At 43.6% G+C, this 16,312-nt stretch overlaps 1 protein-coding gene across 5 annotated transcripts in view; it reads left to right on the top strand.

Moving 5' to 3' along the window:
* ptprb (protein tyrosine phosphatase receptor type b) overlaps positions 1-16,312 on the top strand; it is a 66,226-nt gene that overhangs the window by 17,048 nt on the left and 32,866 nt on the right. For 3 of the 5 annotated variants that reach the window (XR_010895729.1, XM_067392436.1, XM_067392439.1), the window contains exons 3-7: positions 2,867-3,130; positions 5,634-5,897; positions 7,978-8,247; positions 8,592-8,864; positions 9,034-9,300. Coding sequence is in view for 4 of the 5 variants with exons in the window: in XM_067392436.1 (XP_067248537.1) it covers positions 2,867-3,130; positions 5,634-5,897; positions 7,978-8,247; positions 8,592-8,864; positions 9,034-9,300 (1,338 nt within the window). In the remaining variant the exon portion in view is untranslated. The remainder of the gene's footprint in view (positions 1-2,866; positions 3,131-5,633; positions 5,898-7,977; positions 8,248-8,591; positions 8,865-9,033; positions 9,301-16,312) is intronic. The other 2 variants (XM_067392437.1, XM_067392438.1) reach the window with 2 other exon arrangements.

The raw sequence follows: 16,312 nt of genomic DNA, 5'->3' as shown, positions 1-16,312 counted from the left end.
GGGTTGGAGCGTAGGCTGTCCCCTCCACCCTCAAAGTCCATTCTGCTGCTATCTCCGCTTACCACGACCACATAGATGGCAAATCTGTTGGTCAGCACGACCTGGTCGTCAGGTTCCTTAGGGGGCGAGACGGTTAAATCCTCCTCGTCCCCCCTCCATACCCTCTTGGGACCTTACTCTGGTGCTCAGAGCACTCCAGATTGCTCCCTTTGAGCCTTTGCTGTCAGCAGACTTAAAGATTCTCTCTATGAAAACTTTGCTGCTGGTGGCATTGGCCTCCATCAAGAGGGTAGGGGACCTGCAGTCATTTTCGGTCGACGAATCGTGCCTAGAGTTCGGGCCGGGTGACAGCCACGTGGTACTGAGACCCCGGCCTGGCTATGTGCCCAAGGTTCCTACCACTCCCTTCAGGGATCAGGTGGTGAGCCTGCAAGCGCTGCCCTCGGAGGAGGCAGACCCAGCCCTGGCTTTGCTCTGTCCAGTTCGCGCCTTGCGACTGTACATAGACAGAACTCGAAGCTTCAGGACCTCAGACCAGCTCTTCGTCTGTTACGGAGGCCAGCAGAAGGGAAAGGCTGTCTCCAAGCAGAGGATGGCCCACTGGATAGTGGATGCCATCGCCCTGGCTTACCAAGCTCAGGGCGTGCCCTGCCCGCTCAGGTTGCATGCCCACTCCACGAGAGGTGTGGCATCCTCCTGGGCGCTGGCTCGTGGCGCCTCGCTAACAGACATTTGTAGAGCTGCGGGCTGGGCGACACCTAACACGTTCGCTAGATACTATAGCCTTCGTGTCGAGCCGGTCTCCTCCCGTGTTCTCGCCTCAGGTCAGAGGCACGGAGAGGCCCCGGCTTAGTGTCGGCTTGCTGCGCTACATGCGCATTCTATTCTCCAGAGAGTCCCTACGGGCAGACCCTGTTGAGTCCTCCGGTTACCCTTCGGCAGCCGACGTGGCGGAGCGTCTGGCGCCAGGCCTATACTCCGTTGTATCCTTGAGAACCGGATTTAGGCTGGGTTCCATATGTGTGACCCTACGGGGATCCCATATGGCTTTTTCCACGGCTGCTCCTAAACGAAGCCCGTGTCTTTCCCTCTGGGAGAACCCATCTCTCACCGAGTGGAGTCACCCCAGTTCTTCCATATGTTGTACAACCTACAAGGTTAGTCCATATGTACTTATCCATATAACTCCTTCGGGGAAGGATATGGCTTCCGCAGCGTTCCTTATCGCATGTAAGGCTACGCTTTCCCAGCGTTATCCAATTGTCGCACTGAGTGGGTTTTGGGAACAACAGTGATCGACCCTCTCTGCGTGAGCCTGGTCCCACCGTCCTTAGGCAAGGGGGTTCAGGTGGCTCACGACAGAGCGCTGGAAGAGGGCAGCCCCTGTGGCGCTTTGGTAGGGATTCCTATTCGTCGGTCTGTCCGACGTACGTCGAACGTGACCGACTGAATGGGAACGTCTCGGTTACATAGGTAACCCTCGTTCCCTGAAGGAGGGAACGGAGACGTACGTCCCGTCGCCACAGGCGTTGTCCTGCTGATGCTGCCGCCTGCTGGGTTCGGCTCCTCAGCGAAAACCTGAAGATGCAACGCACCTGCTGCTCATTATATACCCGCGCTGCGAGGCGAGCAGGTGATGCATATGATTGCATGCCAATGTGCATTGGCTCGTTTAGTTACACTCGAAGTAGATTGGCCTCTCTAGCGAGATTCCTATTCGTCGGTCTGTCCGACGTACGTCTCCGTTCCCTCCTTCAGGGAACGAGGGTTACCTATGTAACCGAGACGTTTCTAAACTGTGTTGCCACTTTTCATAACAAATGCTATAAAAAGAAAGAAAGAAAAAAAGGTCTTATCTGTAATTGTATCCTTATTGTAACAAATGCTTATTGTAACAAATGCTTATTGTAACAAATGCTATAGTTAACAATAACAATAACTATGCTATTTTAAGGTTGAGTACAAGTTAGAGCTCTAGAATATGGACCTTCTTGAATTTTTGACTAAACAATTGGTTTTGTTTAAGAATGTATGAATATGAATATTTGATTACTGTACTGTATTTTTTCTATTACATTTACATTTGCATAATAAATCATCTGCTAGTGCTAGCTACAGCCATGGGAGGTCTCTGACTAAATACTGATACCTAGTGGTCAAAAGCAATAGAAAAAGTAATAGGTCATTATTATTAAATTGCAGACAAAGTTTTTGGATAGCTAGGTTGACTTATATGTTTGGTGTGGTAGGGGCCCCAATCTCAAATTCTTTCATAGGACCCAAAATTGCTATCGGCACCCCTGCGTTGAGGAACTTTGTTTTTAAAGTATTCCACAATCTTTTTATGCACTCTTTCACAGATTGGAGAGCCTCTGCCCGTATTTACTTCTGAGATACTCTGTCTCTCTAAGACATCCCTTTTATAGCTAATAATGTTACAGACCTGATATTGATTAATTTAATTAGTTGTTCTCCCAGCTGAATCTTTTCAAAATGTCTTGCTTTTTTTTGCTGCCCCTGTGCCACCTTTTTTGAGACCTGTAGCAGGCATCAAATTTGAAATGAGCTCATTTAGTGGATAAAAGTGTAAAATTTCTCAGTTTAAACATTTGTTATGTTATCTATGTTCTATTGTGAATAAAATATTGGCTCATGTGATTTGAAAGTCTTGAAAGTTTTCATTTTATTCAAAAACGTACCAACATTTCCGGAATTTGGGTTGTATATGTGTATGTGTGTATATATATATATATATATATATATATATATATATATATATATATATATATATATATATATATTTTTTTTTTTTTTTATTATTTATTGTTTCACATGATTGACAGTATTTTATATGTCTTTTGGTTAGGACCTTCAGCAGTGGAAAATCTCAGGGTTTCTGGGGATGTGAACAGCCTGGAAGTTTCATGGCAGCCTGGTCCAGGCAAAATAGAGGAATATCGAATCATGCTCATAGACAGCAATGGCATGGGTTCAATCTGGAATGCAACAGTTGTGAACACGACCACCTCTTATACAATAAAAGGGCTTATTTCTGGACGACTCTACAACATCACTATCATTACAGAGTTCGGAGAGCTACAGAATTCAGTGTCTAGACAAGCGCAAACAGGTATTTTGTATTAGATCATCAAGTAATAAATTAATTAACAAATTTGCCAATACAGACACTAAAATGTTTCCTTCAACTCTCTTTGTGAGTGTGTGTGTCGGTTGTGCTCATATATCTGTGCCTGTATGAATTCCTCTGCTATATTTTAAGCAGATGTTAACACCCTTTCCTGTTTTGAGTACTGAGAGGTCACTTCTCCTTGTGCTATGTTACATTATGTCATGCTGTCTCAGTCATAAAACATGCTGCATTACTTATAAATTCCTAAATTTAGTGAATTTGTGTGCCTTATTTGACGGACTAAGGCTGTGTTCAAACTGTCAGTCCATATCTGATTATTTGTGTATCCGATGTGAATCTGATCTAAAAATATTGACTGTCCACATTGTGTATTGCAACTGCTCAGATCCAATTTGTGTATCCCTCGCTGCTCTTTCATTTTCCGAAATACTGTAACAAAAAACAAAACATTTCTCCATTATATTGTCATGTTCTGCTTGTTCAGCACTTTTTTATACAACACTACCTTGTGTCTGCAGTGACTTTCAGCATGTTTCCTATAACAACGCGTCTGATGTTTATATTTTACAGGGCGTTAGAAAGTCAACCATACGAAATCCAATCAGAGCAGTCAGACTGAAGCGGATTTCCAGAAATGCGATTTGAATAGGATTTCAAACCACATATGAACGTAGCTCGAAACGGATTTGTAAATATTACATTTCATGTAATTTTTTTGTCGTTCACACTTGCTAAATCTGACTGGATTTCGATCAGATTTACACAAAAATTGGATTTATACTGATAGTCTTAACGAGGCTTATGGCCGTTTCACACCGATTTCAAGTGTGAGCGGCGCGTGAGCAGCGCATATCAAAAAAATATGTACCCCATATGCACTGCAAACGGAGTATACAGGCGTTAAGCTCAATGTCACTAGGTAACACAATATATCGGGCTGTAACAATATATCGTGCCACAATATATCACAATACAAAAATGCAACAATATTGTATCATGGATAGTGACAATATCCATGACAATGACAATTTCTGTGTGAGAAAAAATTCAAGTTTACAGAGTTTACAAGTTTAGTGTCAGTACTACATTAAATTACTATATATAATGTTGAATATAATGTATAATAATGCAATGGTGGAATATATGTGGGTCCTGATAATGCCAAATGTCTTATGTTACCAGTAAAAAGTCTACATAATTTTTAAATATACCTACCATATACTGAACCAGATGCGTGTATAATCTGAAGTGAATAAGGAATAATTTAAACAGAAATACACAAAGTTGTCCCCTGCCAAGTAATTTACCCATGTATGTTAATGGAAATAGAAATAGAGATACAAATATAAATAAAAAAAAACACACTGATAGAAAAAAATTAAAAAATAAAACCATAATTGAAAATTGAAAAACTGAAACTAATAGACTTTGTAAAATAACTGATTTTTTTTTTTTTTTTAACTTTAAACAAGCATTTTAAAGGGTTAGTTCACCCAAAAATGAAAAAGATGTCATTAATGACTCACCCTCATGTCGTTCCAAACCCGTAAGACCTTCGTTCATCTTCGAAACACAGTTGAAGATATCCGAGTCCGAGAGCTTTCTGGCCCTCCATTGAAAATGTATGTACGGTAGACTGTCCATGTCCAGAAAGGTAATAAAAACATCATCAAAGTAGTCCATGTGACACCAGTGGGTTAGTTAGAAGTTTTTGAAGCATCGAAAATACATTTTGGTCCAAAAATAACAAAAACTACGACTTTATTCAGCATTGTCTTCTCTTCTGGAATCCTTTCCATTCCATTGAATTGATTCCATTGAATTGATTCCATTAAATTGATTCCATTGAATTGATTCCATTGAATCCTTTCATCTGTCGGCATTGGTAATGCACTTTTACGTCGTTGTTTTTGGCGATTAGGACATCCGCGACATGCACACTTACGCACCATTTTAAAAAATATAGCAATACCAAAATACAAACAATGTAGAATAGCTTGAATACAGCGTGCGTCTCCCTCAGACTGTAAACGAAGCTCGGGCGCACCGGTTAACACGTCAGCAGCGTCTTACATCAGCAGTGTCACTGCGGAGTCGTGAACCTGGATTGACAACAGACCCAGAAGAGAATACAATGCTGAATAAAGTCGTAGTTTTTGTTATTTTTGGACCAAAATGTATTTTCAATGCTTCAAAAACTTCTAACTAACCCACTGATGTCACATGGACTACTTTGATGATGTTTTTATTACCTTTCTGGACATGGACAGTCTACCGTACATACATTTACAACGGAGTGACAGAAAGCTCTTGAACTAAATCTAAAATATCTTAAATTGTGTTCTGAAGATGAACGGAGGTCTTACAGGTTTGGAACGACATGAGGGTGAGTCATTAATGACATAATTTTCATTTTTGGGTGAACTAACCCTTTAACATCATTAGTGAGTAATGTGACTGATTTCTCCTTCTTCCCGTACAGTCCCAGCTGCTGTCTCTAACCTCCGAGTGGAGAACAATGGCAACCAAAACACCCTCAGGGTTCTGTGGGATAAAGCCTCGGGTGATGTGGACAGTTACCTTGTCAATCTGACATTACCTGGTTCAAACTCTATTGAGAAAGACCTGTCCCCTAGTAGTACAGATGTGGTGTTTGACAGTCTGAGTCCTGGAAAGAGCTACCAGGTGTCAGTCAGCACCAGGAGTGGAACACTTTCTAATAAGACATGGATCACAGGAAAAACTGGTTAGTACAAGTTGCTGGATAAATCAGTTCATTTTATGCTGTAAGTGCTCTAAGAATCATTCAATATTGTGAATTGTTAATTTATAAAGTTTGCGGAGGCACACTACATAGGGGAAAATTAGGTATATCTTGTGCTGGTTGGCTTTAATTCACTTTCTATAGGTATATATCGTAAAACGAAATTCAACCAGAATGCTTTCTTAGTGTAGATGCCCATGCCACAAAAGACTACTCTCTGTGCTCTTACCTAATACATAATCTTTGTGAGACATGTTGTTTGGAAGTGTGTTAGCCATACTTGATTTAAACTTTGCCTGCTGAAGTCACAACAAAACAAAACAACAACAAAAACAATAGTCCTGACTTCTAACACACACCTACAATGTTCAGCATGGTCATTCTGCACAAACTGCTGCTCTTTTTTTCTTTTTTAGATTGAAAGAGCTGAAAAACCCATTCATATGCATGCATCAAATTTGGTGCAGCATCATTGTTTGCTAACAACAACAACACCAGCAGAAAAACACTGATGTATTCAGACTGTCCTCCAAAAAAAAAAAAAAAATACGACCCTATAGGTCGTTTTTCAAGCACCTTATTACAACCTATATTTACGTTTTAAAGTCATGCGCCCTCTAGCTGGCATAAAAATAATGACAGTGGCGTGTTACGTCTGTCGTCATGAAATGACGTATGACTGTCGTTAACAATCAAAATGCTTGTTAATTTAAATGCAATGTGTGGACTTTTTACACCATTTGTCCTATTTCCATTTAGCAAAATTCAATTTTTTTATTTTTATTAACGACTACACTCACCCCATCCCTAAACCTACCCTTAAGGATTTATAGTGCACATACACTTTATGAGCACATGCGTTCCCTGGGATCGAACCCACGATCGCATGATCACATGATTGCATATTGATATTGCAATGCTCTGCCAATTGAGTTTCGCCAAACCCAAAAATTGGTGCAGATAAAAGGGAACAATGCATTAAAATGAAAGTGTCCTGTTGTCGATAGGGATGCAACTTTAGCAAACGCTCCTATGGGTCGTATTTCAGGGAAGTGACAAACGACCTATATACACATATTGGTTGGAGAACATGTTGTATTAGTGCACACCTACAATATACTTTTAAGTGAAATCGAAGAATGAACTGGTAGAACATCATTTTGAACAAAATCAGACCAAAACAAAGTATGTTTTAGGAGTTTAAAACAGCTTGCCAAAGTGAACTTTCCAGAAAAGTTGGCTCTGAGGCTCCGTCTTCTTTAACATGGAAATCTTCTTCTGTTCAGTCTGTCAAGGTCAGACATGAGTAAAAACATGAACACTCTGGAGAGCTGCTTTATTGTAGAAAGTTGTAAGCCCTGATCTTAAAATTTCACCCTAAGAGAAGAACAGCTCAGCTCAGCTCTTCAAGTACTCTCAAATGAGAACCAAAAAAAACAAGAACAAAGGGGAAGTGCATTTCCTTATGTTTCCTCCCCTCTCTTTCTGCCCTACTCTCCAGCATTTCATTTTAAACAAACAATTCACACCCATTCCCCTTTCTTTCATCCACACTGGAGAGCAACAAACTAATGGCATGTTTACACAACAACGATGTACTAAAATCAGAAAAAAAAATCCTTCACGTTTTTTGTGTACAGATGACAACATTGTCGAAACGATCACAGTTCACACGGATCTGCAAAAATGACTAAAATGCTGTAATATGGATGCCAGGCCAATAGTTGGCGATGTCACTCTGTAAAGAAATTTTGTATTTACACAGAAATAATAACGGTAGTGTTTTTTTCTTTTTCCGAAATCTTGCGCTTTGAAAGCCATTTTCAACAGTTTGCATTTTTAGGCCTTCAAAACGCCATTGTGGTGTAATTAAGTTTTCCATTTTAAGTTGAAAAAAATGTCATATAAACAGTCCTTAAAGGGTTTTGAAAGGCCTCTTGTTAATATAATTAATATAATTATTTAATTATTTAATTATATAATATTATTATATAATTATACCAACTATTTATTATATAGTTTAATTTTATTAATTGTATTTAACATTGATTTTCCCTATTAGAACCAGGGAAGGTGTCAGATCTGGTGATGGAGAACCTCTTTGATCGTGGCATGCTAAAGATCACCTGGACACCACCTCCTGGTGAATGGGAGCACATACGTGTGGTGCTGTCCAATGGAAGTGAAATCCTGGTTAACCAAACTGTGAACAGAACGGCAAAGGAAATACTCTTGTCAGGGTTACATCTGCAGTCTGGCAGAGTGTACAGCATGGCAGTCAGTGTAGAGAACTGCGGCCTGGCTAATACTGTCTATTACCAGGGGGAAATAGGTAACCATTTGTCAATACTCTTAATAACTATAAATTATCTAAAAAACAAGAATCTGTTCAGATCAATGCAAAGGAAATGGCAAAATGAATGAAAATGAAATTTCACTCTCTGTCATAAGGTGGCAATTACAGAAAATTATGATTTAATGGAAGAATGAATTAAAGTGATTTTATAGCATTATAAACTTAACTGATTTACAGTAAAATTGTAAAACTTCATATAACCTCAATTTTTGAAAATAATACTGATTGAAAGAAATTCAATATGGTTGTATGCTATTCCTAACATTGCATTATTTAAAATGGTATTTTGGGTTATGTAACATCTTTCTTTTTCTTTTCAGGTCTTCCGCCAGTATCTCAGCTGCACATCCGTCACTCAGACGAGACCTCCCTAAGCGCTCTGTGGACTCACTCCTCTGGCTCATCATCCCGTGATCGCTACATCATTCAGCTTTTCCAAAGCAACACGTCTACAGTTATTCAGACACGAACCTTGAGCCGTGACATGAGAGAGTGCACCTTTAACGTTCTTATGCCTGGTCGCCTGTATGACATTACTGTAACCACCATCACACAGAACATTCATAGTTCTGCTACACTAAGGGGAAGAACATGTAAGGTTACCTTGTCATTTTCTAAGAAAGATTACTCAGATTTCCTAGTTTAGTGATAACTGTGTTTACTTTCTAAAGTTCTAAGTTATGTCTTATTTTCATAACTGTTTATTAGTAAAGGAAATGTAATATTAAAATATCTGTTTGTAATCAATTGCTGTGTTCTCAGTGCCTTTAAAGGTGAATCACCTGAAACTAAGTAACAAGGGAAATACAGACAGTCTGAATGCCAGCTGGGAGAAACCACTTGGGGATCTGGATTTCTACCACTTGCTGCTGTTACGGGGCGAACAGACGGTGCACAATGTTTCTGTTCCAGCAAACACAACCTCCACCCTGCTCCCATTCCTCAGACCCGGTGCTTTACACAAGTTAATGGTTACCACTGTCAGCGGATCACAGACCTCCAACCTAGCCGAGGCTGAATGCCGTACAGGTAACATTCTGTTTGAAAGTATGTAAAACCCAGCTAAACCTGGTTGAAATAAGCATTACTCAAATTAATACAAGTGTTTAAGGGTACATTAACACGACAACGATATGTCACCATTGTCAAAACGATCCCCATTCACAAAAATCCGTGAAAATGGCTAAAAACGCTGTATTCTGCTGGCAGGCCATTAGATGGCGATGAAACACTATAGATTGAACATGTACGCATGTGCACGAAGTCATCATTTTCACAGATTCACGTTTTGAATCTGTGAAAATGATAGAGACCGTTTTCATAAAAAAAAAAAGTACACTTTAATACCCTGTTTTCATAAGTTTTGCGTTTTCAGGCCACTAAAACGCCGTTGTCGTGTAAATGAATGGCCAAAACACATAAAAAGTTTAGTTGAAAACTGTCGTGTAAACAGCCCCTAAAAGTGTACAAAACAAGGTACACACTTTCTATTGTTATAATACACTCCATAAGTTACAAACCCGATTCCAAAAAAGTTGGGACACTATACAAATTCTGAATAAAAACAGAATGCAAAGTTTCAAATTTCAATATTTTATTCAGAATACAACATAGATGACATATCAAATGTTTAAACTGAGAAAATTTATCATTTTAAGGGAAAAATAAGTTGATTTTAAATTTCATGGCAGGCTTCTAGTTGCTCAGCTGTCTTAGGTCTTCTTTGTCGCATCTTCCTCTTTATGATGCGCCAAATGTTTTCTATGGGTGAAAGATCTGGAATGCAGGCTGGCCATTTCAGTACCCGGATCCTTCTTCTACGCAGCCATGATGTTGTAATTGATGCAGTATGTGGTCTGGCATTGTCATGTTGGAAAATGCAAGGTCTTCCCTGAAAGAGACGACGTCTGGATGGGAGCATATGTTGTTCTAGAACTTGGATATACCTTTCAGCATTGATGGTGCCTTTCCAGATGTGTAAGCTGCCCTTGCCACACGCACTCATGCAACCCCATACCATCAGAGATGCAGGCTTCTGAACTGAGCGCTGATAACAACTTGGGTTGTCTCTTTAGTCTGGATGACATGGCGTCCCAGTTTTCCTAAAAGAACTTCAAATTTTGATCCGTCTGACCACAGAACAGTTTTCCACTTTGCCACAGTCCATTTTAAATGAGCCTTGGCCCAGAGAAAACGCCTGCGCTTCTTGATCATGTTTAGACATGGCTTCTTTTTTGACCTATAGAGTTTTAGCCAGCAACGGCGAATGGCACGGTGGATTGTGTTCACCGACAATGTTTTCTGGAGTATTCCTGAGCCCATGTTTTGATTTCCATTACAGTAGCATTCCTGTATGTGATGCAGTGCCGTCTAAGGGCCCGAAGATCACGGGCATCCAGTATGGTTTTCCGGCCTTGACCCTTACGCACAGAGATTGTTCCAGATTCTCTGAATCTTTGGATGATATTATGCACTGTAGATGATGATAACTTCAAACTCTTTGCAATTTTTCTCTGAGAAACTCCTTTCTGATATTGCTCCACTATTTTTCGCCGCAGCATTGGGGGAATTGGTGATCCTCTGCCCATTTTGACTTCTGAGAGACACTGCCACTCTGAAAGGCTCTTTTTATACCCAATCATGTTGCAAATTGACCTAATAAGTTGCAAATTGGTTCTCCAGCTGTTCCTTATATGTATATTTAACTTTTCTGGCCTCTTATTGCTACCTGTCCCAACTTTTTTGGAATGTGTAGCTCTCATGAAATCCAAAATGAGGCAATATTTGGCATGACATTTCAAAATGTCTCACTTTCAACACTTGATATGTTATCTATAATCTATTGTGTATAAGATATAAGTTTATGAGATTTGTAAATTATTGCATTCCTTTTTTATTCACAATTTGTACAGTGTCCCAACTTTTTTGGAATCGGGTTTGTATAATGCACTCTCTTGTTGAGCAGGAATTTGTCTTCGCAACTGTTAACATGTTTTTTGATGCCTATTCTACAGTATATTGAGATTCTAATGCATTCATAATAAATAAAAAATAAAAAATTGAAAACAATCATTTTTCTTTATATCCTAATCATTTTTTAACGTGTTTTCTTTACTTCATTGAGCTCATTGTTTATGCTTTAAATTAGTACATTGTTTAAACTAATTCATTGTTACCTAACTGCATGATTTGTATATGTACAATTTTGAAATGCATAACACCTCTGATAACAGATCTCTAAATAGTGATGTAGATGCATGCATTTTCTGTAAAGCTGCTTTAAAATGATATGTATTGTGAAAAGCGCTATACAAATAAATGTGAATTGAATTTAATTGAAAACTGTATGAACCCATATAACAAAAACATATATTTTAACGTGTTTGGTTTATATGTGTTATTTTAGAATATGCAAAATATCTATTACATAATGTAGATTTTAAAATGTATGTATAAATATATTTTATTTATATTTCCTCTTATATATTTTGCCCGTCTTAACTATTTTCCCACAGAATAAATTCACAACACCATCTCTGCAAAACTATTCACAGTTCAATACAAAGGGGATTTATGGAATGTCAGGAAGCTCTGCATGAAAGGAGCGGGTCATTTTAAACACATCCTGCTGGGCTCAAATGCTCTGTTTATTTTCAGACAGTTTTAATGAAGTCTTGTGAAGTGGCCCAAACAATGGATGGCAGTTGAACACTCTACAGTAGCTAGACAGTATATATACCACATGAAAATATTCAGTCAAAACATTTCAATTAATGTAACATGTAATTCTCATGTTCATGTGTAATTCATGTTCTGTTGGATTTAATAGTTTCCTGTGCATATGGATTTTGAGTTTAACTGGAGATACTTCATTTCCATTTACGGAAGTTTCAAGTTTGAAGTATGAATTAAAGTTTATGTTCGCTGTTTATTGAAAAGACTGTTCTGGAGTTATCTATCACTGGCTTTGATTACCTAAAGTACTGATTTCAGAAGCCTATGTTATTCACATTTGATAAAAACTGTTTTAAAGGGTTAGTTCACCCATAAATGAAAATTCTGTCATTAATTACTCACCCTCATGTCATTCCACACCTGTAAGACCTTCGTTCATCTTCGGAACACAAATTAAGATATTTTTGATAAAATCTGAATGCTCAGTGAGGCCTGCATTGACAGCAAGATAATTGACACTTTCAAATGCTCAGAAAGCTACTAAAGACATTAAAACAGTCCACGTGACTACAGTGGTTCAATCTTAATGTTATGAAGCGACGAGAATACATTTTGTGCAAAAAAAAAAAAAAAAAACCAACAACAAAAAGAAACAGCTTTATTCAACAGTATCTAGTGATGGGAGATTTCAAAACACTGCTTCATGAAGCTACGAAGCTGTACAAATCTTTTGTTTCTAATCAGTGGTTCAGAGCGTGTATCAAACCGCCAAAGTCACATAATTTCAGTAAACAAGTCTTTGTTCCCTTTCAGTCGGTCACGTTCGACGTACGTCAGTAGTGACCGACGAATTGGGATATCGCTTAGAGAGCCCTATCATCTTCGTGTAAACTAAAACAAGCCAATGGAATTGGCGTGCGATATTTGCATAATGTGCACCGCCCCCGACAGGTGTATATAAATAGGAAGCAGATGCAATCGCACTCTGTCTTTCGCTTCGGAGCCATTCACTGGTGTCCTGTTTTAGAAGACTCCTTTCTTCGTTTGTTTTATTCTAAAACATTGCCTCAGAAGAGGATTTACAGCGAGCTTTCAGTGCTGGTGAAAGGGCACGTTCAGCGAGGTCGCGAGTCTCCGAGGAGCTGAGCTATAAGCTCGAAAACTGCTGTTTTCACAGCAACACAAAGAGTGTGTGCGTGTGTAGCGATTTGGGCCGGTTCCTCGGTGTGTCAGGGAGTGGTGTACCTGACACATCGCGTCGCTCCCTGGGTGCTTCAGCACGAGTGAGTTGACTTCCCCTTCTAAAAGAGCTTTACAGACAAACCCTGACAGTATGTCATTTCGTCTGTGCGTTAATGGGTGCGGTCGTTCCCTGGTCCCTGCTGATGGGCACAATCGTTGCATCTCGTGTTTGGGCATTCTGCACGCTGAAGCAGCTTTTGTGGATGGTTCATGTTCCCATTGCGGGAACATGACTATCACGATGCTGAGGTCGAGACTCTCCTTCCTGAAGTCTCAGGAAGCGGGGGTCCCCTCTCCTATGCCGCGTACGACCGTTTTTTCCGGCCCCGGGAACCGGAATGACGGTACGGCGCTGTATAGGAAGGGTGACCGGAGGATTACGGTCAGGGCTTCCCCGCCGAGCGGAAACGCTCCTCGGGCCCCTGCCGCCTCATCAGCACCGCAACCCATCGTGCCACCGTTGGTTTCCGCTGGGCCCTCTACGGGCTGTCCAGCCGTTACCTTTGGTGTGCTGGCGGCGGATCGGATGTCGATCGCTGCATCGGAAGGTGAGCCTGAGTCCTCGGGGGAGGATTCGGACGCGCTGCCGCCCGGGACGGTAGCGTTGCCCGAGTCAGATCCCGAGCTCACGGCTGTGCTCTCCCGGGCCGCCTTGTGCGTCGGGCTTGAGTGGAACCCTCCACCCTGTCCCGGCCCATCTCGGTTGGACGATTGGTACTTGGCGGGGGGTCGCGCTGGTCAAATCCAGCGTCCCGCCCCAATGCCTTTCTTCCCGGAAGTACACGATGAGGTGACCAGGTCTTGGCAAGCTCCGCATGGGGCTTGTACAGGGCCTGGTCCCTCGTCCGCCTTCACCTCCCTGGACGGCGGGCTAGCCAGGGGGTACGCGAAGATCCCGCCAGTCGAGCGGTCTGTTGCGACGCAGTTGTGTCCAACGGCCGCTGGCTGGCGCGGTGAGCCGCGTCTCCCGTCCCAGGCCTGTGAATTCTCAGCCGGTCTGACTGAGAAAGCTTACAGTGCCTGTGGGCAGGCTGCCTCTGCCCTGCACGCGATGGCCCTTTTGCAGGTCTATCAGGCAAAAGCGCTGTCGCAGATGCCCCAGGAAGGTCCTGACCAACAGCTGCTTGGGGAGCTGCGCGCTGCCACTGACCTTGCCCTCCGGGCAACGAAGGTGACAGCGCGTTCTGTTGGCCAGGCGATGTCTACTCTGGTAGCCCAGCAACGCCACCTCTGGCTGACCTTGGCAGACATGAGGGAGACCGACAAACATCGGTTCCTGGATTCCCCCGTGTCTCCGGTCGGCCTTTTCGGCGACGCGGTGGAGAGCTGTGCCCAACAGTCCTCCGCTGCACAGAAGCCGGCTGAGGCTATCAGACATGTCATGTCACGGCGGTCCGCTGCTGCCTCCACCCAGCCGCCCGTGGCTCAGCCTTAGCCCGCTTGTCGCCGAGGGCGCCCGCCTGCGTCTTCCTCCGCCCCTGCTAAGTTGGCAAAGCAGCAGCCTACACCAGCCAAACAGCAGGGTGCCGGGCGCGGACGTGGTGCCCAGCCCGTCTCTGCCAGCCAGGTGGCAAGCGGTCGGGGAAAACTCGGCCCTGAGACGGGCGACCTGGAGCGGAAGGTTCCTGCCCTTTGGGAGAGTATTCCATCTGCTCTCCCACCCCCGGAGGAGGGCCGGGGGGGATTTTGTGGCGGCTGTCCATCTACCGCCGCTGGCTCTCCGGAGTCCAGCGGTACCCACTTTGCCACAAAAAGAGCAGTTTCCTCAAACTCCAGGTCACAACAGGGGGTGTCTGCCAGTGTGCCAGACTCCGCCTCGCCGCTGACAGCTCCCTCCCCATTCGCCAGCAGGTGGCAGTGTGATGGTGCAGACCGCGTCCCGTGCGCCGTCTCCCATGCACACTGCTGCCTCGCAGAGTCCGACCCCACTCCGGGCCGCCCTCAAGCCGTCCGAGTCGGGTCCCTCTCTGCCTTGCTGCCCCACCCCCGGTGCGTCTGTGGTGCCTTTGGTCCCGCTGGCTCAGTGTCTGGAAGCGTGGATAGCGCTCCCCAGCCTGTCCAGTGGGCTCACTCGTACTATCAGACTCGGCTATGCGATTCAGTTCGCCCGGCGTCCCCCGGTCTTCAGGGCTGTCCACTTCACTCAGGTGTCGTTGGACAGTGCACCTGTTCTCCGGGTGGAGGTTGCTGTCCTCCTGGCGAAGGATACAATCAAGCCGGTCCCTCCAGCCGATATGAAGTCAGGGTTCTACAGCCCCTACTTCATTGTACCGAAAAAGGGCGGTGGGCTACGGCCAATCCTGGACCGTCCCCAGGATTGGTTTGCAGCAATAGACCTGAAGGACGCGTACTTTCATGTCTCGATTCTGCCTCGACACAGACCCTTCCTAGGTCGGTCTGTGTTCGAGGGTCGGGCATGTCAGTACAAAGTCCTACCCGACATGGTTGTAGCTCCCAGCCGGTTGGGTCTTCAGGTCAACTGGGACAAGAGCAAACTCGCCCCCGGGTAGAGGATCTCTTGTTTCGGTCTCGAGCTAGACTCGGTCGCACGGACTGCGCGTCTCACCGAGGTGCGCGTCCAGTCGGTGTTGAACTGCCTGAGCTCGCTCAAGTGCAGGACAGCGGCTCCACTGAAAGATTTTCAGAGGCTCCTGGGGCATATGGCATCTGCAGCCGCGGTAACGCCGCTCGGATTGCTTCATATGAGACCGCTTCAACACTGGCTCCGCGGCCGGGTCCCGAGATGGGCGTGGCAGTGCGGCACGCTCCGTGTCCCCGTGACACCGAGCTGCCGTCGCACCCTTGTCCGGTGGTTGGACCCTTCGTTCCTGTTGGCCGGAGTACCCCTCGAACGAGTGTCCAGGCACGCTGTGGTCTCCACAGATGTCTCTGCCACGGGATGGGGGGCCACGTACAACGGGCATGCAGTGACAGGTCTTTGGACGGGGCCTCAGCTGCATTGGCATACCAATTGCCTCGAGTTGCTAGCGGTTCGTCTTGCGCTGGCCCGCTTCAAGGAGCTGTTGTCAGGCAAGCACGTTCTAGTCCGCTCACTAAGCACTGCGGCCGTTGCGTACACCTACCGTCAAGGTGGTCTACGCTTCCGTCGCATGTTGCAACTCGC

This window comes from Chanodichthys erythropterus, chromosome 8, assembly GCF_024489055.1.
Source record: "Chanodichthys erythropterus isolate Z2021 chromosome 8, ASM2448905v1, whole genome shotgun sequence".
Classification (NCBI taxonomy): domain Eukaryota; kingdom Metazoa; phylum Chordata; class Actinopteri; order Cypriniformes; family Xenocyprididae; genus Chanodichthys; species Chanodichthys erythropterus.
This window is presented reverse-complemented; position numbering and strand designations above follow the sequence as displayed.